Genomic DNA, 22,764 nt, shown 5'->3' with positions numbered 1-22,764 from the left:
GGCCCCAGGTAGGGCTAACAGGACTCGGCACTTCAGAATACTCCCCATATCCTCCCTACTGGCATCCTATCCCCAGACAGGAAGATCCAAGGCTAGATCTATCAATGCCACTATATGTCAAAACAGCAAGTAGCCAAAGCCCTGTATCTCAGCCGAGGCAACACGCCTGCCTTCCTGGGATGGCACCTCCACAAATCTTCCATCTAGGCCAAAAACAAAACCAACACTGACCATCGATGTCCTCTACCTTCCTCCCAAGGTGTGATCCTTTCTTTTTCTTTTTTTCTTTCTTTTTTTTTTAGTTTTTTTGAGACGGGGTTTCTCTGTGTAGCCTTGGCTGTCCCAGACTCACTTTGTATACCAGGCTGGCCTTGAACTCACAGTGATCCTCCTGCCTCTGCCTCTGCCTCCCAAGCGCTGGATTAAAGGTGTGCGCCACCACGCCCAGCTCTGATCCTTTTCTTGATTCCCATAGAAAGGATCTGCTGATGGCAGGCCCAGACTGAGCAAAACACACTCCTCCAAGATCTGTGCAAAGGATGAGATACACACATCAGAGTGTCCACCACGCTCTTGGGCCAATGATCATCTCCCACAGTCTTGTGGTGGCTACCGTAATGTGTCTACACCAGGAACATCCACCTGATGACCCACATGGCCTGCAGAGGGCATCTACCATCCCAGAGAGCAGCGTCCTAAAGCAGGTCACCCAGGCATCTGTGCCCAGGCTGTGCACAGAACAGCAGCCCAGCAGCCTTCTCTATGCTAGGCAGTAACTTCAGGTGAGGACTCCTTTGCTTCTCACTGAAGAACCAGAGCATTGAAAATAAGCCCTTGGTCCCTACCTGGGCAGTGGTAGCAAGGCTCCTATTATACTCAAGTTAGAGGGTTCTGGCTTTGGCCACTATGGCGAGCATCCCAAGATGACCCCTGCCTGGCCAAGGGTCTGTGCCCCCATACCCTTTATTTGTTGTAGTGGAGCCAGACTAGTAACGGTAAGGAGAAGGCCCCCTTGGCCTCTTCCTCTTGCACACTTATACATATGCACATCCCCACATATACATCCATATACATGTGTGCACACACTCACCATGACATAAAGACACTTTCACCCTAAGCCTATGGATTACTGGCTTAGGTTTTAGGGGGGGGAAAGGGAATAGAAGGAAGGATTGCTAGGCAACCAGCCAGGGGTTGCTATGGCATTTTCAAGAGTGCAGCTGAGCCAATCAGGGACAACTGTGGGCTGGAAGAGGCTGGCGCAGGATGTCATGTCAGCTCTGAGGAAGAGGAGCAGCAGTGACAACAGCGCCCTGAGGAGGACCAGCCATCTCATGAATATTCATTGAGCTGATTGAGGAAAAGTCAATTAACTACTTGACAGCTTGGTTTTCCTGATTCTTTTCTTTTCTTTTAACTATTTAGCAGCCACAGGGCAGTGTAGGGCAAAGCAGGAGGAGGTAGGGCTGGGCTTCCCCACTGTCCTTCTGTCTCCAACCTACCCAGTTGCATTTGGCTAGCCCTGGCATGGCCATGGGGTTCCGGCACTGCTTGGTGCTATTTTGGTATAAAATTTTCCTTGACTTGTACAAAGAGCAGACCACATTGTCCCCTTGGCTCACATGAGACCCAGTTGCCATCTGGCTTAGTACAGGGAAAGGCCCCTGCAGATGGCCTAGTCATCCTTCCTCTCTTGGTGACTGTGGACAGACACCTGAGCAATGGCTCAGGCCTTGAAAGGTGTAAGCAGCTCTGGAGATGGTTCAGAAACAGCCTTGGGCCACTCTACTCAGATGGGACCTGGCCACAGTCTGAGTCCCTTCTCACTAGGCTGGGTCTTGGCCAGACTGGCAAGGAAACAGGTTCAAGAAGCAACTGGTTCTATATGAGCTACTGGCTGTGAAATCTGGGTCCCAGACAGAGTCTACAACAGGGCCTGGTGGGGGAAGAGTTGTCCTGGTCTGTATTGGGGTTAGTCTGTTTGTTTCATTCTCTTCTGGTGACTTCTGATGATCGTATTTGTCCTAAACCCTGCACAGCTGCAAAAATAAATCTGCAGCTTGTCAGGAGAGGAAAGTGTAGACGCCAGTGTCTGACGTAAGTAGTAGAGAGTAGAGCCTGGGACTCTTCAGGGCTTTCCCAAGGCGCGAAGGCCATTTTCCACTCACAGTATGTGTATAGGTCTGGCAGGTCCTTTCAACCAGGGATCCTAGACTGAGCCCTGCTCGTTTCTCAGAAACCTCTGTGGCCGCAGGGATTCCTCTGGGAAGAATGCAGACGTGCCTACTTCGTTCCTCAGGCTCACGCAGAGATGAGTGGGCCAAGGTCCCACCATGGTAGTAAGCCTGGGCGTCTGTCTTGCCCTCTGCTCCCTTAGTTCACGTTCCGGATGCAGTGAGGCCTGAGAGTCACCGGCCAGGGACTTGAGCTACCTGAGAATTGAGGGAGGACAGCCACACCCCGGACTCACTCCAAAAGCCAGGGTCACCCCTAATAACCATTGGCTTGCTCACATCACATCGTCCCCGTTCTAGACAGTTTCTTTCACACCAGTGCATCATCAGGAGGAAGCCCTCTCACCTATGCTCTAGTTGTAGGCTAACCTGGGTCATCCCCAGGGCTCCCCACCCTGCCCAGGCTGTACACATACTCAGAAGATGCTGGTCAGGGCTCCATTACAAGGGCCAGAGCCTTTGCCTTTCTCAGGGTATGCAAAGAAGGTCATTTGGCCTCTCCTATACTCCTCCAAGGATATTTTCAGTATCATTTGGGAGCAAATCTCAGACAAATATCAGCCGGCATGTCCCATGAATTATCAGCCAGTCCTCCAGGAGGCTGTCGGGCTGTCCTTGACAAGGACATCTGAGAAGCTGCTGCAGCCCAGAGTAGCCCAGAAAATGTGGTACCTAAGTTAACAGGTGGGGCCTCAGGTAGGGACTGCAGAAGCCTGAGGCAATTTTGGATTAATAATTTCCACATCACTCAACAATGGTGACGTCTGAAAGGTTGTGCTAAACAAACACAGCAAATTCAGATGGTAGGAACGGGGACGCCCACTGACATCTGACCTGCAGGAGAGAGAGCTACAGAAGCAATATTCCTGACCACATGGTGTGGGGGTTCTGTTCTAGTAGCCACAGGAAGGCAGCATGGTGCAACACTGTGAGTTAGGTGAGGAAGCCACGTGTAACCCCTGCCATGAGGGCCAGACCAGGAAGTGAGGGCAGTAGCGGTCATTACAGGTTGTTGTCCACAAGGGTCAGGGTTCATTTCCAGCTTCTATTCACAGATGGTTCAGCCTAGGTCGGGGGAGGGGGGGGAACTCCCAGAAAACCTCACCTCTGCCCACGCCCAGCATGGGTGTGGACCTGAAGCCAGGACCTAAAGCTGCCGCTGCTGGGGACCCCTTCTAAAGCCAGACCTCCCCTACAAATGGAGAAAAGAGGGTGTACAGAGCAAACCTAGTGGCAAAGCCTAGAGTGATACTCGCAAGACCCTGGACATCAGGAAGAGATGGCAGAAAACAGCCTGGTGTTTTCTCAAAAGGTTGAACCAATTCTGCCTTCGGGGTAGACTCGTGAAAACCGCAACAGTTTTCACACACATACCTGTGCACACGTGTCCTCAGCAGCACTGTCCCACAGCCAAGATGCTGAAGCAACTTAGGATCTGTGGTCACGTGAGTGGGTGAGCAAAATAGGGCCCACTCACATGGGCATCAGTTGGCAGTGGGAAGGAGCCTGGATGACACAGCACACAGTCCCACACACCCACTCGCCTGATATCCCTGGAATTTTCCAATCCGAATACAGCGAATGGCAGAGCCAGGGCCTAGATGTCAAATGCGGACACTGATTATTTACTACAGTACTTTTCTGGGGTGACAAAAACTTTTTTAACTGGTCAACTCGTGCTGGCGGCTACAGAACATTGGGGCCGCACTATAACTGCATCATTTAATTACACACTGTGTGTTATGGGGGTTTCCATGTTAATAAAACAAGAGAGGATAAATAAGGCTGTCATTTTTGTCCCCCTCCCCCAAAAGCACAGCTCCCACTGCGAAATGCACTGGCCAGGCACAGCAGAGTCCATGGTCTTTGCCTAATGTGAAGTGTATTTAACACCAGGCCTGCAGGGACGTCTTGGCTTGTGCTGAGAGCTAGCCTGGCAGGGTGGCAGGACTGATGGCTAAGAACAGTGACAGCTCACTCATCATACAGGGCAGCGAGGCCAGGAAAGAAAATTCCTCCTCCAGTACTGTGGCTCCTCTTTTGGGCTACAGGGACCACCCTTCTCTGGGCGAGTGCCTGTTGAAGAACAAAGCGGTAGCACCTTGTGGAGAATGCATACATGACAGGGAGACAGAACAGGCAACAAGAGGGCCCCACTGCACCTACCTGCCAGGCAGGTGGGAATCTAATTGGCTGCTTCTGTGGTATCAGTTTCCCCATCTGTGAAACGGGAGCGACGGAACACAGTGTGTAGCCAGGTCTCAGCCTTTGATTCAGTCATAGCCCTGCTGCTCAGGCAGACACCCAGAGATCCAGCCGCCGTCTCAGACTTGTGGGTTAGCTGACCAGTCTCGAGCCAGAGTAGGTCACATTTTGGATTCCAAATCCGGTGTACCTGCTCAGTCCACTGTCCCATGAGGAACGCTCTGTGACAAAGCCTGTCCTGGCCCCACAGACACTAGAGTCGGCACTGGCCGTTCCTAAGATGTCTGAGCAACCCTCTCACTCCGTGCTGCTCTTCCTTACCACCCACCCAAGTCCCACTCACAGCCTGGTGGGTAGTGAGTAGGTTCTAAGCAGTGGGGGTTATGTGCAGCCAGCTTGCTCCCTCTGGCCTTTTCCAACCTGACCTTCTGCCTTGAGCCACACTAGGCATGGGTATAATGGAGGTAGGGAGGGTCATGACCTGTGTGGTGGAGGAAAGCTCAAGGACAACGGAGAAGCTCACAAGGCAGAATTGAGGGAAAGGAAGTCCTGGTCACTCTGCCTTGGTTCTGATGCCCCAGACAGGCAGACTCTGAGGGTGACCGCCAATGCCTGAGCCTCAGTTTCCACAGTCAGGGCTCCTCCACCACACAGCATGGAAGCTATTCTCCCCTGCACTGGCAAAAGACAAGATGTGAAAAATACGGCGCGCTCAGTAGCACAGGCTTCTCGTCTCAGCTATTCAGAATTTGAGGCAGGAGGATTGCAAGTTCAAGGCAGATTAGTGAGACCCTGTCTCAAAATAAAGGCAAAAAACAAAACAAAACAAACAAAACAAAAAACCAAACAAAAACAAGGGATATATCTCAGTGGTAGAGCACTTCCTTGGTGTTTTCAAGACCCTGGAATCAACTCCTATTACTGGAGGGGGAGAAGAGAGAAGAGAGGGAAGGCGGGAGGAAGGAAGAAGGGAGGGAGGGAGGAGAGAGAGGATGTGATTGCCTCACAAATGTGCCTCACCTGACCTTCCAGGGTCTTTACTGAGTCCCCAGAAGCCTCACCTGAAACCCAGAAGTCCAATCTGAGATACTAGGAGCCCCAGGGAGACTCAGAAGATGCCCCCATCCCAAGTCTCAACCTTGGAGTGTTCCCTCCCCGCTCCTGCTGTGACCACTGATCTTTGGTGAAGGGAAGGCTGGTCCGTGCCTCTGTGCTCTGCTTCTTACCTGGCTGCTAACACTCGTCTACTTTGCCATTCTGGTGGGGACGGTCCCCATGTCCTCTGGACACCACTTTTATGTCTTTCCTCACCAATGGAAATGGGAATGACCATAGGACCAACATGTAGTATGTGTCAGGAGGGTGTCTGAGGCGTAGTCAGGCCTTGGGGTGGAGAGGTTGACACTGGTGAAGACAGCAATGAGGATGGCCCTAGAGAGAGCCTGCCCCTTCCTTGACCTATATGTTCCTTGCCACCCAGAGCAGAGGCAAGGATGGTGCAAACACCATGACTGCACGGGGGTTGGAGGAGGGCTTTCAATCACTGTCCCACACCAAAGCCCCTATCTGTCCCTAACAGGCCCAGGTCATAAGTTTAGTGTAAGAACGCTTTAGGGAGGAGCCACTCGGGAGTCCAGAGCTGGCACGAGAGACCCTGGAAATATGATCTCTATACTTTATGGCTGGCCCTGGGTGTGCTGCTGCTCCCGTCAAAGTGCCTGCCTTGCCTGAGAACTGCCTACAGTCTTCAATGCCCAGGTGCAGAGTTCTCTGGGCTGAACAGCACCTTGGACAGCACCTGACCAGCTGAAGCAGCGCATTTCCACTTGGGGAGGAACCACATTCCCTCCACATCCTCAGGAATGGCTGAGCCAGAGGGGAAAAAAAGCTGCCCCCTTCCTCAGCTTTCCCTGCCTTGGCTCCTCCTGGAACTGTGGGGCCTCTGCCATCTGGTTCTGAGAATCAGCCACCAGCCCCCTTTGAGTGGGAGAGATGGGTTTCTTAATGAGCCAAGCTCCATGGGACGGACAGTGCTGAAAGTGTGTGCTCCTGTTAAGATCTCCTTCCACAGATGTGGGACAGCTGTCCCCGGAATAGGTTCTGTCTCTGTGCCTATTACAAGATAGAAGCATTCTGATTCTGAACAACTGGCATGGCAGGGGACAATCAGCAGCATGCTGACCGACCTGGGGGAACAGACATATCCCCCCAAGAGGCTGAAGAGAATATAGGAGACCAATGCCCAGTTCCTGTAGCTTGGGCCTTTGTAAGCGGTTGCTGGGAATTGAACTCGGGACCTCTGGAAGAGCAGTCAGTGCTCTTAACAGATGAGCCAACTCTCCAGCTCCCCAGCTTGGGCCTTTGAATAGTAATGGGTGTTGAAGAGAGTGAGGACATTGAGATTCAAGGGCAGAGGGGACAGGGGAGGGGCAGGGGAGACGAGGGAGCAGGGATTACATGTAAGGGTAGCGACAAGGCTAGAGGAAAGTTTCAGGGTCCAGAAAGAGCCCTTGCAGGTCATGGCTATATGGGTCTCCTGAAATATGGAGGAGGGTGTGTCTTTGTTTCCCAGCTATGTACAGAGAGCCATCCCTTGGCCTCTCTAAGGCACGGCCGGCCGCTAGAGGAAGCCCGAGATACTGTGAGGAAGGGCTACACCAACTCCCAGGTGGCACTTCTTACTCCAGGCTCATTAGACCCACATTCCCCAGAGAAGGCCTCCAATCTGCCAGTGTCTGAACCAGTAACCATCTGGCCATGGAGATGTCTGAGGTCTGCTGGGAGAGCAGAAAGTCATCAGGGAAAACAGGTAGCTGCTGGTCAGAGCCTTGGAACAGCCTCCTTCCCCACCCCAGACCTAGATAGATGATTCTAGTAGGGAACACAGGAACAGTACGTGCCAAATGCATGGCACAGCACCTGGGACTTCCCTCCCCTACTCTAAGCTCTGCACCTTTTCATAAAAACCCCATTCCACCTTCAGACCCAGTGACTTGCACCCCTAGAGGAACCCAGCACTAAGACTGGCCTGGTACACGACACATCTCCAGAGCTTGAGTGAGCACAGGACCCCTGGAGGCAGGGATGAGACTAAGAGTCCCCATATTCCAGGCTGAGCAGTGCAAGAACCTTGTGCAAATATGCCTGTTTCCTGTGTGGGGTCATATCTGTTCCCAGGGAGAGAGAGAGTAGATTCCAAGCACAGAATGGGCAGGTGGACTGGTTCCTTTCCAGGCCTCAGGGGACCTAAGCAGACACTCAGAAAAGAGCAAAGGGAGGAAGGACTCCTGGGCTTCTGGCAAGGGAGGCTCCCAGGAGTCAAGGACTTGGCCAGGCGTCATCCACTCTCCTGCAGCATCTCTGAGGAATTGCAGAGCAAAATCATACATCATACTCTTCTGGGCTATTCTCTGTGAGCACTACTCTATCTTTCTTGGGCTAAGGCACGCTAAATTATGTCCCTCAGCCTATAGACATCTACCCATCACACCTGCCTCCCTGTATCAAAATGAGTCCCATAAAGTCCCAGGACCACCCTGCTTACTGTGTGCTCTACAAGTTGAGCAGCTGCCAAGCCTCCATTGCCTATGCTTCTCAAGGCAGTCCTTCCTACAAGTTGTAGACCCTTGGGGGAGTCATTTACCCCACCATCCATCCTGTAGTGGCTCTTGTCCTTGAGTCTCCAGAAACTCAGGAAGGACCATTAGAGTCTCCCACAAGTCTCCTACCAGGAACAGCATCTCTTGTGCACCCTCCCATGTCCAGCCTGAGAAACCTCCAATAACAAGGCCAGTGCCTAGGGAAACTCCAGGGTCAATCCCCCCCACACACACCACTTCAAATATACCAAAGCCAACTCCAGCAGAGTCCTCCAAGTACCCTCCAGGAAAAACAAAGTGGTAGACTTTCAAAAGTCACAAAGCAGATACTACAGCTGGCAGGAGCCTTTGTGTAGATGTGGAGAGATGCTCCCCCCTCCCCCAGGGAAACAGAAGCCCCTGCAAGCTGTTCCCCCTTACTACTGGGCCCCTGGACCACAGACACCCATCTCCTGCTCTGTTGACCTCACGCCTTTTCCACCCACTCTTCTTTAGCAGCTGTGTTTAAACGGAGTTTATTTCTGCTATTAGTGAACTACCACTACTGCTTGCCCTAAATGAACAATTACTTGAAATGAACACAATTATGAACAAATAAACAAAATTGCCTCTACCCACAGTGCAGCCTGATGATAGGACGTCAAAGAGCATCTGTGAGCATCCAACAAGGAGACCTTTCTCTGCACACAGGCATCTCTGACTAGGCTAGCAAGCCTGTCCTTTCCTGACTCCCACAGACTAGTCCCACTTCCTTCCCTATAGTCAGTGATAACAGCATGTGGCCCATGCCTCTGTACTATTGAGTAGGACTCCCTCTCTCTCTCTCTCTCTCTCTCTCTCTCTCTCTCTCTCTCTCTCTCTCTCTCTCTTTCTCTCTGAGACAGGGTTTCTCTGTGTAGCCTTGGCTATCCTGGACTTTGTAGACCAGGTTGGCCTTGAACTCACAGCAATCCACCTGCCTCTGCCTCCCAAGTGCTGGGATTAAAGTTGTGCGCTTTGACATCCCTCCTCATAACCAGAGTAGGAGGAGCCCAGGCTTTTGTTCACATCCAAGCCAACCCTGCTATCTAGGTCTTTCCATTTCATCCCCTTCTCTCCCCATTCCAGAGGCCTAGTCCAGAGAGACACAGGGAGCTGTGGTCACACAGCACGAGCAACCCTGAGGTACAAGATCACAGGGTTGGCATACCCAAGGAGAAGGCAGGAAGGTGTACTGACCTTCTGGAACCCTTTGCAGACCCACCCCCCTCACTGGCTAAGCCTATGCAGGTGCACAGAGACCAAAGGGGACAGCCACCCTTAGCAGGATGGCAGACTGTCTGGCAGAATACAGCCCTATCTGTTACAGAGGCACCAGCTGGAGCAAGCCCTTTCACAGCACACCTCAACAGGACAGCACTGTAGCCCAAGCAAGGGCTTCTTAATGTCTCGTCCCCACCCCTACCCCCACCCCTCACTTCCCACACCCCCACCTCCCACCCTCCACAAGCCACTCCTCAGAAACTTCAGTCTGAGACTTCAGATCAAGACTGCTCAGTATCACAGGTATTGTGTGATGGGGCTCCCCCTGGTGGGGCCCTGAGGTCTGGGGCCTTGGAAAACAAATAGGATGGTGAGGCAAGGGGCCAGCACAATGCAGAATATTTCTGGGGCACAGTTGAACTCCAGCTCCCACTTGAGAGTTTAGCCAAGAAGGAGGACTGCACAGGGCCCAGGGGGAGCACTCTGCTCCCTACTCAGATATCAGGCTGCAAACTATGGAGGCATCGGAGACATGGGGGCATTCCTCCTCCCTGTGCACAGTGAGCAAGGGGCCCTGGGCCCAGGATGTCATCTTTCCTCTGCCTGGCTCTAAGAGGAGCAGTCAGGTGAAGATGGGGTCCCAGGGCCCCCAGAAATCCTTGCCTCTGCTCTTCAGGGGCCTGCTCTGGCTGCTCTGAGACCTAAGTTCCAAAAATTCTCAGTGCCTGGCGAGGGCCTAGAAAGCCTGTCAGAAGATTTTGTCAACCTCGAAGAACCTCCAAGGGGACCAGAAAGCATCCTTCCCTGAGGTCCTGCTCTGGTACTCTACCCAGTCCTCTGGTCACTGTGGAGCAGCACTGGCTCCTGGCTCTCAGACGACTGTGTTGCCGTCAACGTTCCCAGGTGGAAGTAGGATGGCTCACCAGGTGAGGGCCCTTGCTGTGGAGCCTGAGTTTGACCCTATATAATGTAAGAAGACAATCCACAGAGTTCACTGGGACCCCCACATGCACACATCCCCTCAATACATGTACACACAAAACAAACAAACAAATAGATGCAATTTTTATTTTGAAAATTTAAAAGATCCCTAGGGTAGAGCCAGCATCCCGTAGCCTTCTGCCCGGGATCTCAAGCTTGCCCTAGAGATAAAGAGGGGTTTCTTCATGAGAGCCAAGGCCTGCTCCGTGAAAGGGACAGAACTGAAGGGGCAACAGATTTTGCCATCCCTGACATGGTGGGTGGCCAGGGGGTCACCTGGAAACACAGGAGAGCATCAGAGCCTAGGCAAGGCTATTCCACTAGCCGAAAGGTTGGACCCTGCAGAACAAAAGGCCTGTTCCCGCCGCCGCTGCCACGGGCCAGAAGATCAGTCTGGATCCCTCATTCTTTGTCCGCCCTGGTCAGCTCTTGGGAGTGCAACACTGCCTCCTGTTTGGACTCCTCCTTCTCTCCCCGCCCCCACCCCAGCCTGCTGTTACCTGGCTTTTCCAAGTCTAAGCAGTGTCGGAGGTCCCTGGTGGAGTTTCTGAGGGATCCTGGACCAAGATGAGTTTCATTTCCAGGGCGGTCACCTGAGCTCTGTCCACAGTGCTTGGTCTAGTGAAGGAAGAGGAGGAAAAGGAGGAAGAAGCCAGGCCGAGGAGGAAGAAAAAGCGGCCTTTGGCCTCATTTCCATGTGGAGGGCCTAGGCCCCTGCTAGCCCCCCTGCCCCATTGTGCACCCGGCCTCACTCACAATTGCAGTCTTTGTAGTGGCTGGCTCCGCCCTCAGCACTCAGTCATGGTGGGGGTCCCGCGCCCCCACCTCTACAAAGGGCTAGGAGGAGCAAGGGCAGAAGGTCTTTCCTTCCCCATTGGCCCCACCCAGACCATAGCCTAGGGACAGCCAGGGTTACTTAAATCTCCAGGTGACAAGCACACCCCTAAGTGTAGGGTGTGCCACTCATCTTTATACCCTCACCACAGGATAAAACCAGGCAGGGAAGTGTTCCCAGGTACCTGATTGGGGGGGGGGGGTGGAGCTGGCTTCAGGGGCCTCTCCCCTTGGCCATCAAGTATCTGTCCTGCCTTGAGAGCTTCTGTCTCAGCCTCAGCTGCATCGGGAGACAAGCTGCCCTCGGGAGAGAGGTTTAAGGCCTCTAGTACTGGGTATGAAGACACCGAGGCCTGCGACATTCCTGTGTGAAGGTCTTCAAGCTGCCTTGACCACCCAAGCTAGATCTGAGAAGCTGTGTTTCATTTAAAGCCTGCGAGGGACGTGGGGTTGTAGCTGGGCCTAGAGTCTTTGCACCCAGCCCGGCAAAGCTGATCCCTTTTTCCCTCTGCTGGCCACATCTGTGCTGTGGGTCCTGCATCTATTTGTCCTACCACTCTCTCCCCCAGGGCCCCGCTTGCAGAGGGAGACACTGGGTGTTGTGGCAGCCTGAAGGCTTTCTTCCCCCATTCTTCCTTTCCTCACAGCCAGGGTGGGATCAAGGGTCAAGAGACTGTGGGCCAGCTGTTCCCAGATGTGGATCAAGGTCCCTCCCCTTTCTGGAGGAATGACAAGCCTCCTGCAGAGGAGGGGGCGGTGGTGTGACGAAGAAGAAAAGGCGGAAAAGGAGGGGGTTCTCCACGGGTTTCTGTTGATCTGTTTAATCTCACGCTATTGCAGGCTTTCGCGGATGGAGGGCAAGAGGGAAAAGGAGGGGGGGGTCTAGTCCGCACCCTTTGCTTCCTCCTCCCGCCCCCACCCTGCTTGAGCCACCTGACCCGGCTCAAAGTTGCCGGGCTGCAGAGCGCAGGGTCTTTGTGCGCACGGAGCAGCGGCCTGGAACCTGGAGCCTGAGCCAACTGGACTGTGTCGCCCCACCTTCGTGCCCCTTCCTCTCCCCCACGAACCCAGGAGCTGACAAATAAACAAATCCACAAAAACAAATTCGCAGTGTGCTGGGGAGAGGCGCCCGCGCCAGGAGGAAGGAGCGTGAAGAGGTGAGGCTAGGCCATGAGTCCAGGGGCGGGCGAACAACCGTGAGCCAAGGCCCAGCACCAGTAAGTTGACTCTTAACGGAACCGCTGAAGGTTCCGGGGTCATCTAAAAAGGTCCCTACCGGGCGGACTCAGAGGAACAGGCAGAGGAATGGCTGGGGTGGGCTCCCCTTCTCTCAGCGCACAGGCAGCTCCACCCCCACGCCCAGGACAGCCCTTCCCCCAGCCCATCGGGGCCGGGCAGCAGGACGCAGGGAATTGGAAATAGAGAGCCTTAGATTCTAACCGGTGCTCCGGTCTGAACGCATTGAAGTACCAGGAGGAAACGCGCAGGCATGTTTCCGCAGAGATGCGGAAAAAAAAAATAAACTTGGTCTGACCCATAGAAGGGGTGCAGCCCCAGACTCCCCAAGCACCACGCTCTGACCTGGTGTAAATATCTTCCACAAATAGTAAGGGGAGGGCGAAGAGAGACCCTTGGCCTGGGAAGGGAACTGGTCTTTGAGGAGTCGTGATGCGGAGCCGGCCCCCCTTAGCAAGCCCGCTCCTAAACCCGAGGCTCTTGGGAGTGCCACCCCCACCCCCCGCGCGCCCTCCGAATAGAAGCGAGCTCTGGGCAGGCTAGAAGCAGAGATGTCTTAAACCATTGCAAAAGCCGAGGGTGGGGCTGAGGGACGGTAAAGGGTCTGCTGTCCTGAGAGCTCCTGGGGTGGGCGAGGGTCGAGGCTCGGCGGCGGGCGGACGGGAAGCGGTTCTTGCAGGCTTTGCCTTCAACACCATGGACAGCAGACCCTGGAGCTTTTGAGTCGAGGACGGTGTTGGGGACTTGTCCCAGGACCTTCGAGGGCGAGGGAACCGCTGGCCAGGCAGAGAGAAGCTAGCTCCAACGAGAAGAAGCAGCCTCTGCTCGGAGTCTAGATCCTGCACTCTCTCTCTCGAGCCACCATCCAGTGTCCCTGGGGCTGCAGGTGCTGGCAGGGCGTGGGTGGCTTCCTTGCTTATGCCTTTGGGTTGGGCATAAGCACAGGTGGGCTTAACTGGCTGTATAAGAGGGCCTTCTCCAGCGTCAGTTGCTACTGACACCTGCAAAGGGAAGGACTGTGGCTTGAAAGAGAAGTGTCCTGATTCTCTGAGGACCTTTTGGGAGTGAGAGAGAATGAGATCTCTGGAGATCACCTCCTTCCCAGCCAAGCATCGTGTGATCGTGTGTGTGTGTGTGTGTGTGTGTGTGTGTGTGTGTGTGTGTGTGTGTGTGTGTGTGTTGGGGTGGGGTGGGGGTGTGTCCCACCGGGCTGGCTGGAGAAGATTGGAAAAGAAGGGGGAAGAATCTGTGCCCTGAGTCACTTAGCTTCTGCTAGAGGGCAGGTGGCTCAAGGGCCGGGTTGGCCCAGGGAGGAAAATTAGGGGGCCAGAGGCCTGCCTGCTTCTGTGTGGTTCCTCCAGTCTGCATCAGGAACAAAGGCCCTCTGGGGAGGCCTGGTGTGGCGTTTTTGGGGGAAAGCCGCTGATCCCTAGCCCTAAAGGACCAGATCAGGGTAGCTAGCCCCCAATAGGCTGCAAAGAGTAGACCTGAGCTGCAGTCAGCTGTGAATTGTGGACTGTGCTTCCTCCCATCCCTGAAGGCGAGGGCTCAGCTAGGAAACGGTGAGAGTGGAGCAGTCTGATGGGGGACTCGGGGGACACATCTAACTCCCTCCTCCATAGAGGGCAGTCAGCAGGAGGCTGGGAGCGCTTTCCTTCCCCCAGGAGAGAGGAGCACGGGAGGCACTGTGTTGAGTAGTTATTCTGGAAAGACCCGCCGCTTGTGCGAGGCAGGCACAGTATGTTCGCTGCTCAGCGGGGTGTGGCTGGTGGGTGTCGAGGAGCTGCAGTCGGTGGGCTGCGGGAGAAGCTTTTGAGTGGGTGGTGCGGCAGGACAGAAAGAGCGGTTCCAGAGTGTCAAAGAGGCGGTTTCTCCGCATACTTGTGACCGCGGGGCGCCTGGCACAATCGAAGGCGTTCGAGGGCTGCGTCCGTGTGGGTCGAGGAGCGCGCGGAGCGGGACGCGGAGCGTGTGCGCGGGAGGCACCGGTCGCGCGGTGCGTGAGTGCGCGTGTACGCGGTGCGCGTGCCCCCTCAGTTCTCAAGGACACCTCCGAGAGGAGGCGGCGGAGCCGGTGTCCGGGTGACGTCACCGCGCGCCCCAGTGATAATCGCCCGGTGCCGGAGCCGAGCGCGGATACGAGCGGAGGCAGCGGCGGCGGCGGCGAGCGCGGGGTCGGTCGCACACGGGCTGGGCAAGGAGAGTGGGAGTCGGACTCCCGCAGTGCCGACCTCACGGACGCTGGGCTCCTAGCCGGCCCACAGGAATTTGCCCGGCTTCCTTGGCGATGTCCCTGCGCTCTCCTCCACCCGGGGCCGTGGCGTGCCGGTCCTGCGGGCGCCAAGAAGGAGGCGGAGGCGGGAGCGGGCGACAGGCAAGGCGATGCTGCGGAGCTGAGGTGGCGGCAGCCCAGGAGGAGCAGGCGGCGGCGGCGGCGGTGGCTCGCGCCCGGACGGGTAACTGCGCTGGCTGCCCCGGCCGGGGCGATCCGACAAGCGGCCTCTTGGGTCACCCCGTCTTTCTCTCCTCGAGCAGCTTCTCGCCGGCCTGAGGCGAGGGAGAAGAGAGCTCGGCGGGCTGTAAAAAGAGACTGCTTTTCATCTCCAAACATCGAGGTTCTTTATTTTCACCGCATTCACGCGCTCCTGGTGGGGCCGGGAAGATGAGCAGGGGAAGGGCAGCTGCGGAGAGGCTTGCGCCGCCGGGGTGGAGCGGGCTCTGCACCCGTCAGAAGACCGCAGCAGGCCGGAGCACGCGCGCGCTCACTCCGGCCGGCTCCTGCGTCTCCCTCGCCGCGGTTTCAAGGGGTCCCTGCTGCAGGAACGCCCCGAGGGATTTGCCTGGGCCCTTCTCTACCTCGGGGAGGGGAAGGAAAGCGGGCTCCTCGGAGTTGGGGGCGGACCAGGGCTGCACTGCCAGCTTAGCGCGGAGCCCCGCCCCACCCGCCCCGCCGTGAAGAAGCTGGAGCATTCGCGCCCCTCAGGCTAGGACCCCACGCAAGCCGCAGCCTGGGCCCCGACCAGGTCCAGCCGCTCGCCGCCCGCCGCAGCCCTGAGGGCCCCTCTGCGTGTTCACAGCGGACCTTGATTTAATGTCTATACAATTAAGGCACGCGGTGAATGCCAAGAGAGGCGCCTCCGCCGCTCCTTTCTCATGGAAATGGCCCGGGAGCCCGGCCGTCGCGGCGCCCCTCCCGCGGGAAAAAGGCGAGCCCCGGCCCCCGGTGGCCCCTCGCTCCGCGGACAAATCCGGCGAACAATGCGGCCGCCCAGAGGGCGGCCCAGCTGCCGGGCCGGGGATCTGGCCGCGGGACACAAAGGGGCCCGCATGCCTAGGACGTCACGAGAAGGGTGGGGGCGACCGCGGGGGAGACTGTGGCCACCCGGCCCCTGACCACGTGTGTCCGCAGCTCTGAGTGCTCGAGATCCCAGAGAAGGGGACGAGGGCCAGAAGACAAAGGGAGGGGTCGGGGAAGCGGCGGGCTTTGAGGGACGCGGGAGGGAAGTGTGCAGCCTCCCGGGTTGAGTTGGCGTGCTCCGCTACCCAAGGGCAGTCCTGGGGCGCTGTCCTCGGTGCTGGCGGCCGTGCCACCCGAAAAGACCGGGCGCTAATGTGCGCGGGGCGAAAGGATGCCCTGAGTATCACTGTCCCCACCCAGGGGGGCCCTGGACAGTTGCCTCGGTAACCCCCGAAGAAGTGGGATAGGGTCTGAGGTCACTGCAGTCTGTCCCCTGGCCACTCTGGTTTGGGTGGGGTGGGGGGTCGCGGGGTGGAGGCGGTGTTCACTGAGATTCTGAAGAAACCTTTGCACCTTGGGGTGAGGTTCAAGCTGTGGAAGTTGGGGGGCGGGGGAATCTGCATCCGCACCCAAGGTCTAAATCTGGGTGGATACACGGGGACTGCATCCCGCCCCCAAAACCTCTCTCCAGCTATGCGGGACACGAGGCACGTGAGCCTCTGCAGCCCAGGGAGAAAATGACAAATCCTCCTCCTCCCTCCCCCCACCACCATCTGCAGCCGCAGTGACACCCACTCAGGTCTGCTGCAGGCATTTTTTTTTTCCCTGTCCTCGGAAGCCAGCGCCACCTGCTGGCGTCCTTGTTTGAGACTCTGTACTGGCACGTCTCTTCCCGCACCTTCCCAGTCCCCAAGGTTACAGGCCCTGTAACCTAGGGCAGCGTTTCTCAACCTTCCAGAAGGCTGCTACCCTTTAATACAGTTCCTCATGTTGTGGTGAACCCCCCAACCATAAACTTCTTTTGTCGCTACTTCACGTTTCGTTGTTCCTTCATAACTGTAATTCTGCTACTGTTATGAATCGTAATTTTTAGAGGGAGAGTGCGTCAAAAGTATCCTGATGCACAAGTTGAGAACTGCTGACCTAGGGTGACTGTCAGTGAAGGAGGTCACAATCTCTGCACCCCCACCCCACCCCCAGGCAAGTTCCAGACCTGCTTTTCATCTTAACGGGGTGAGTATGAGCCCCTTTGCTAGCTCCAGCCCTGAGCTAGACTTGGTTGTCGCCCCAAATCCTCCTAGCCCCAAGTCCCATGCAGGTAGCAGAAAAGCAGGACAAAGGGGCCCACATGAGGACACAAAGAGATGCCATAGGGAGCCTGTCTCAGTACTCAATGGAGAGATGGGTACTGTCACACAATTACGGACCACTAATGGCTTTGCACCCGACCCCAAAGGAGAGCCTCTGCAGAGCCTCTGCAGGGTGGAGAAGGAGCCCAAGCAATCTTTGGCCGAACTATAGCACTGACCTTGGGCTTGGTGTATCTTTTTCCCCTTCCTCCTCCAGAAATGGGTGAAGAATGGTCGCTTGTGGCCCCAGAGGGGTAGAGCCCCAAGGTGAATCCAAGGAAACTGAAGGAATTGATAAAGGCAGCAGTCCCCTAACATAGGGGTCCCTGGTGGGCACAGAAACCTGTGCCCTGTTCAGCCTGAGCTTTGCTGGGCTGCTCTAAACCCTGCAGTCTGGCTGTTTTCTCAGAGGGAGGATTGCCCCCTGCCTTTCCCCTGGAGCTGCCACTGCCCCTCTCCTGGAGACGTGGCTTCTGACCACAGTGACCTTCTGGGATGCAGGCAGAGATTGGGGTAGGGAGGAGGGTGGGGGAGGTAGCCTGAAGCCCATGATGAGCTGCCCTCAAGCTCCCCCTGAGGAGCATCACCTACGTTGCACCCCCTTCAGTGGAGATCAGGGGCTCCAGTTCAGGAGTTCAGGACTGAACCGAGCATGGCTAGCAGACATTCGCAATATTTGCTGAGTTGTGGGCAGGCCACCATGCAAGAGACTTAGGAACCAGCTCAGATCTACCTGTGTGGGCTGGGTGCCAGCATCCCTCTGCAGCTCTGGGGCGGGCGGGGCGGGGGGCAGGGAACAGCAGCCAATTCCTGCTGTGCTTTGTACCCAGTCCTTTGTGGGCTAGTTTGGAAGTCCAGCCCCCTACTTAACCTAGAAAAACACTCATCCCTACACAGAGACAGCCTGGCCCACTCAGAAGCCAGGGCTCAGCATACGGCTTGTTAGGTGCCAACCTGGTAAACAGCATGCTTGGGAAACAGGACATTACCCCAACCCCCTATGGGTACTGGGCCTTCTTCAGCATAGGGACTAGAGAAAGGAGAGAGATGGCTCAAGCACCCAATACGAGCACAACTCGCTCCAAGTGAAGCCTAGCAGAGTTGCTGCACTGCAGCAGCCATCTCAGAGCCTCCTTGGCAAACCTTAATTCTCTCCAGAGGTGACCATGTCACCTTTAGCCTTCTTGGCCAATTGAGACTGGAGATGCTTCGGAATACAAGTTCCTCCTTCCATACTTCCAGTCCCCGGGGCACTCTCCCTGATCTCCTCTCCCAACCATGGCACCTTACTTGGCAGTAGCCAGGAGCCCTGCACTTCTTTCCCTAAAGTCTGGGTGTCTCACGGTCTCTATCCAGGCTCCAGCCTCTCTGCCCCTTAGAATCCCACCTTCGCTCCTGGTGCAGGGGGTGGGGGTGGAGAGGTTTCAGAAGGAAAATTAAAACGATGAGGTGCTACTGTCATAGCTCGTTAGAGACCCAAGAAAAGATGGGAAGAATGCCACTTGTCAGGAAGAGGCAAGAGGGTCTGGTTCAGCACGGTGGCCCCATCCAAGAGGAGCAAGACAGATAGAATCATCTCAAGTGTGTGTGCGCGCACACACACACACACACACACACACACACACACACACACACACACACACACATATCCTCCTAAACTTGGAATGTTTCCTGGCCCCAGGCTATGCCCAGTCCATGTGGTACACAAGGCCAGCTCTCCACCGTGGAGCCTCATCTGCAGTCCGTCCAAAGACTCATGGGAGTCCAGAATGTAGGTGCCTCTACCATGGCCCAGACCCGCCCACTCCTACCTTAACCTTGGCTGGATTCTGCCTCCACCCGACAGAAGTTCCGGGACCCTTGTCACGGACAGAGGCCTAGGCTCTACCTCAGTATCAGGCTCCACTGGACAGCATGCTCTCTCCTCAGCTTAATCAGAAGTGTAAACCGGTATCCCCTTGGCCACCCGAGACTTCCTGGTGGGTCAGATGAGCATGCCCTGGCTTCCTTGGAAGCTGAACTATGAAAGTGCAGGCCAGGCAGAAGTTGTTTCAAAGGGAGGATGAGAAGGATCCATTTTTGTACAGCCAAGCACCTCTCCTGTTACCTGCACCCTCACAGCTGTCCCCATCCCTTCAGAGCTTAGGTACAGACTTCCTTAGCCCTTTTCAGGTACACGGCCTCAGCCAAAATGCAGTAATAGCAGCAGAGGTTAATAATAATGACAATGATGCTAGCAACAGCAACACACCTGCCCTCCCGAGTGCTACACTTCCCACCTGGATAACAATAGCAACACACCTGCCCTCCCAAGCTCTACACTTCCCGCCTGGATTCCACAGCCTGACCTCAAGTTAGTCCCCACAGCACTGAAGGCCTCCAACAGTAAAATAAGAGTTCTCACCTGTGCTGGAGATGGGACCCCAGATGGCTTAGATGTCTATACACGTGCCCTTTCCACCAAAGCTCCAACGGAGGGGACAGGCATTTTCAGCACTGTGGACATAGAAACAGCAGAACAGGAGTGTGCTCTGCCCTGGCATGTGACAGCACTCTCTTAGGAGCTAGGCCTCATCTCAGGCATTTTAAACAGGGCTTGTCAGGCTGTACCAGAGATGTCTTTGGACCCTATGTAATCCCCTTCCCTGTATTGCCCCCCCCCCAACTTACTACCTACTTGGTTAGAGGCAGGATGCACCTTAGCACCCAGAGGACTGGGCATTCTAGCCTGTCTGTTCCCTGGGCCACACCACTATGAGTTTATACCAGGAGCCCCAGATACTCAGAAGAGATCTGGGCTATTATCCACGTATGTCCAGATAGCAAGAATCAAGATTCTTGAACTACCCCCAAATAAAGCCCAGCTCTGTAAACACAGTGTGAGCCCACATGAATGGATGACCATAAAGACCAGGTTTGGAAGCTTCTCAGTCCCAGTCTACCTGGTCCACGTTGTACCAAGAGCCAACACTGCCTGCGGGGGTCGGGGTGGTGGGTGGGTGCAGGGGGAGGGCAAGGGAGGGAGCGCCGTCTCTGCTGGAACAGGACAAAGTACATAGACCAAGCTCAGGCAGTCTGAAGTACAATGAAGCAACACAAAACCTCATTTGAGGCACATACAGAATACTGTAGCATACAACTGTGGCCACCTGGGGTGTGTGTGGCAAGATCCTCTGCAGGTGCCTATGCTCATCCCAGGTGGGGCCTCAGAGATGTTGCAGGGTTCTGCGCCTAGACAGTCATGGTGTAGATGCTGTAGAGAACTGGGCCCCAGAGTAACCTCGGCCATTGCCCAGAAAACAGTGGTAATCACCATACACAGTGACTGTGGAGACAGAGGTGTCCTCATCCAGAAACCAGTCCCACCTCAGCGTATACCATGGAAGCGGCACGCAGGATGAGGCCCTTGAACTTCTGCATGCTCTCTGCTCTTTCATCACTGCTACCCAGCACTAGGCAAGTCTACAGGGGACAGGACCCACTGAGCAAGCAACATATATTCCACCCAGCACCTGCTGGAACTGAGACAGGAAAAGCAGGGGCATCCCGATGGCAGGGAGCAGGAAGGTGGTTCCCTCAGCCACAAAGCACAAGGACCTAAGGATGTGCTTTCACACTAATGGAGTCAGAGTTCTCACAGTTCCTTCCCCCAAACTATACCTCAGTTTCCCCATCTGTGGTTGGGTGGTAAGTTCAGACATGTCCAGTGAGCAAATGTGAAGTTATCATAAATTTAACCAACACCATCACTTACCATCTTCATCACCTTCATTACCATTAGTCGCAAACATCACCACGATCACTGCTAGCCAGCCATCATCATCATCATCATCATCATCATCATCATCATCATCATCATGTCATAACCACCGTTCCCTCCACCATCAGCATCTCTATTTTTATCAGTTGCCACTACCATTATCCCTATACTGTAGGGCGGGGCCTTTTAACACTCCTGTCTGTTTCTGTTTTCAGTTCTTCAGAGCAGCAGGCTGGAGACGCGGCATAGGAACAACGGCTACCCAAAGGTTACTCAAAAGGCCTGTATTCCCTCAGAAAGGCACCATGCTTCAGAGAAACGTCTCCCAGACACTAAAGCCTTTGTCTTCAGGGTGGTATCACTGAGAGGTAGGGAACCTTTAGGAGGTAGGCTCAAGTAGGAAGGAGACTTGAATCGTTGGAGATGTACCCATGAAGGGGATGGTGAAGCCTTCCAGTTTCTCCTTTTTGTGTCCTGGTCATGAGGTGAGCAGTTTTGCTCTACTGGGTACTGCCTGCCATAGCCATCCACACCCCGGGAAGAAGCTGAAAAGCCTGGGGTCCACCCAATAACGGACTGCAACTCCTCAAACTGTGAGCCAAATAAATCTTTGTTCTTTGTAAGCTAATTATCTCAGGCATTTTGTTACAATAACTGAAAGCTGACTAACATAGATGGCAAAAGGGACAGTGACATTACAGCTAAGAACATAGGGTTGAGCAGTGAAGTGGGCTCACGGTACAGGCCCCTGCCACACATCAGGAGAGGTCTCTTTATACCAGGAGACCTTGGCCAGTACTGTCTCCAAATCCTTCCCTTCAATCTTCCAAAAGAAGACCTCCAAAAGCACTTTCTTTTCTTTTTAAAATTATTTATTTACTTTCTTTTTTTATTTTATGTGCATTAATTTGAATGTGTCAGATCCCTTGGGACTGGAGTTACAGACAGGTGTGAGCTGCTATCTGGGTGTTGGGAATTGAACCCAGGTCCTTTGGAAGAACAGGCAGTGGTCTTAATCACTGAGCCATCTCTCCAGCCCCCAAAGGCATTTTCAGTCACTCCAGACCCAGAGAAGTACAGAGTATCCAGGACACTTTTCTCTCTAGCTTAGAATGGACAGTGACAATGTCCCTTACAGCCCTCCTGCCTAACTATGGGAGCTCTCCCAAGAGCCAAGGAGCTAACAGCCCACTTCCACATTTCTCCTAGACTGGTGTGTGTCTGTGTATGGTACATAGGGAAGCTCTGAGGTAAAAAGACCCTCCATCCTCTGGCCTGGTGGACTCAGGACACCTGGCGACACTCCCATTTGGCAGCCTTGGCTCATGATGACATTCTAACCAGAAGGTCTCCTCAGAGCTTCTTGACCTCCAAGTTTCCATCCCCAAATAAGCTTATCAAGAATGGTGACCAGGAGGAAAAGGCTCCTCTAGGATCCTTAACTAGTGGCCTCTGGGGATCTAGCTTTCCTCCACTCTGTCCTTCTACCCTTCAGAGTAGATAGTTTCTTCTTATCATCCCGAGCTAGGAGGCAGAGTAACATGGAGAGAGGCCAAAGCAAGCTGGCTTCACACAAGCCTCCCAGTGCTCCCACCCATTGGATGGGCAGCTGCTGCTCCAGTAACCTGCTATGGGTAACAGAGAAGCTCAGAGTAGTCAGCAGCTAAGGCTGTTGCCCATGCTACCCTGGAGCAAGGCATTCCCAACAGACCAATCCAGGAGGGCTGGTGGGGCAATTTGTCTTATGGGCAGCACTCACACTCATCTCTTGGGCCTGTGCAGCATCAGGAACTCCCCCAGAAGGCTGGGCTGCCCACCTTTGGCTCTCAAAGAGGTGAGGAAGAAACAGTTTGGGACGTGGACGAGACTAACAGAGGCACTAGCCCAAAGATGCCCCCCTGAGCAGGGATGGGGCTTCACTCACTCAGGGCTATGACTAAGACTCACTGTGCTGATGAGGCTCCTTGAAGACTGTAGGGTCCCGCCCAGATCCCATGTACTTACTCTTCTGTAAGTCCAGATTTAGACAACCAGCCTTGCACCGTGTCCCCAGCCTTGTGCTCTACAGCCCTCCACATGACAGAGC

The 22,764-nt window shown here is 54.9% G+C and overlaps 1 protein-coding gene across 1 annotated transcript in view; it reads left to right on the top strand.

The window, feature by feature from the left end:
• LOC311593784 (uncharacterized protein) overlaps nucleotides 1-21,306 on the top strand; it is a gene marked incomplete at its 5' end in the record, with an annotated part of 70,811 nt that extends 49,505 nt beyond the window's left edge. Inside the window, 2 exons of the mRNA XM_084775207.1 lie at nucleotides 14,027-16,802; nucleotides 20,894-21,306. Coding sequence (XP_084631333.1) covers nucleotides 14,027-14,997 — 971 coding nt within the window. The 3' untranslated portion in view covers nucleotides 14,998-16,802; nucleotides 20,894-21,306. The remainder of the gene's footprint in view (nucleotides 1-14,026; nucleotides 16,803-20,893) is intronic.
• Between the last annotated feature and the right edge of the window lie 1,458 nt (nucleotides 21,307-22,764).

This window comes from Acomys minous, assembly GCF_964271855.1.
Source record: "Acomys minous genome assembly, chromosome: 3".
In the NCBI taxonomy this organism is placed as follows: Eukaryota; Metazoa; Chordata; class Mammalia; order Rodentia; family Muridae; genus Acomys; species Acomys minous.
This window is presented reverse-complemented; position numbering and strand designations above follow the sequence as displayed.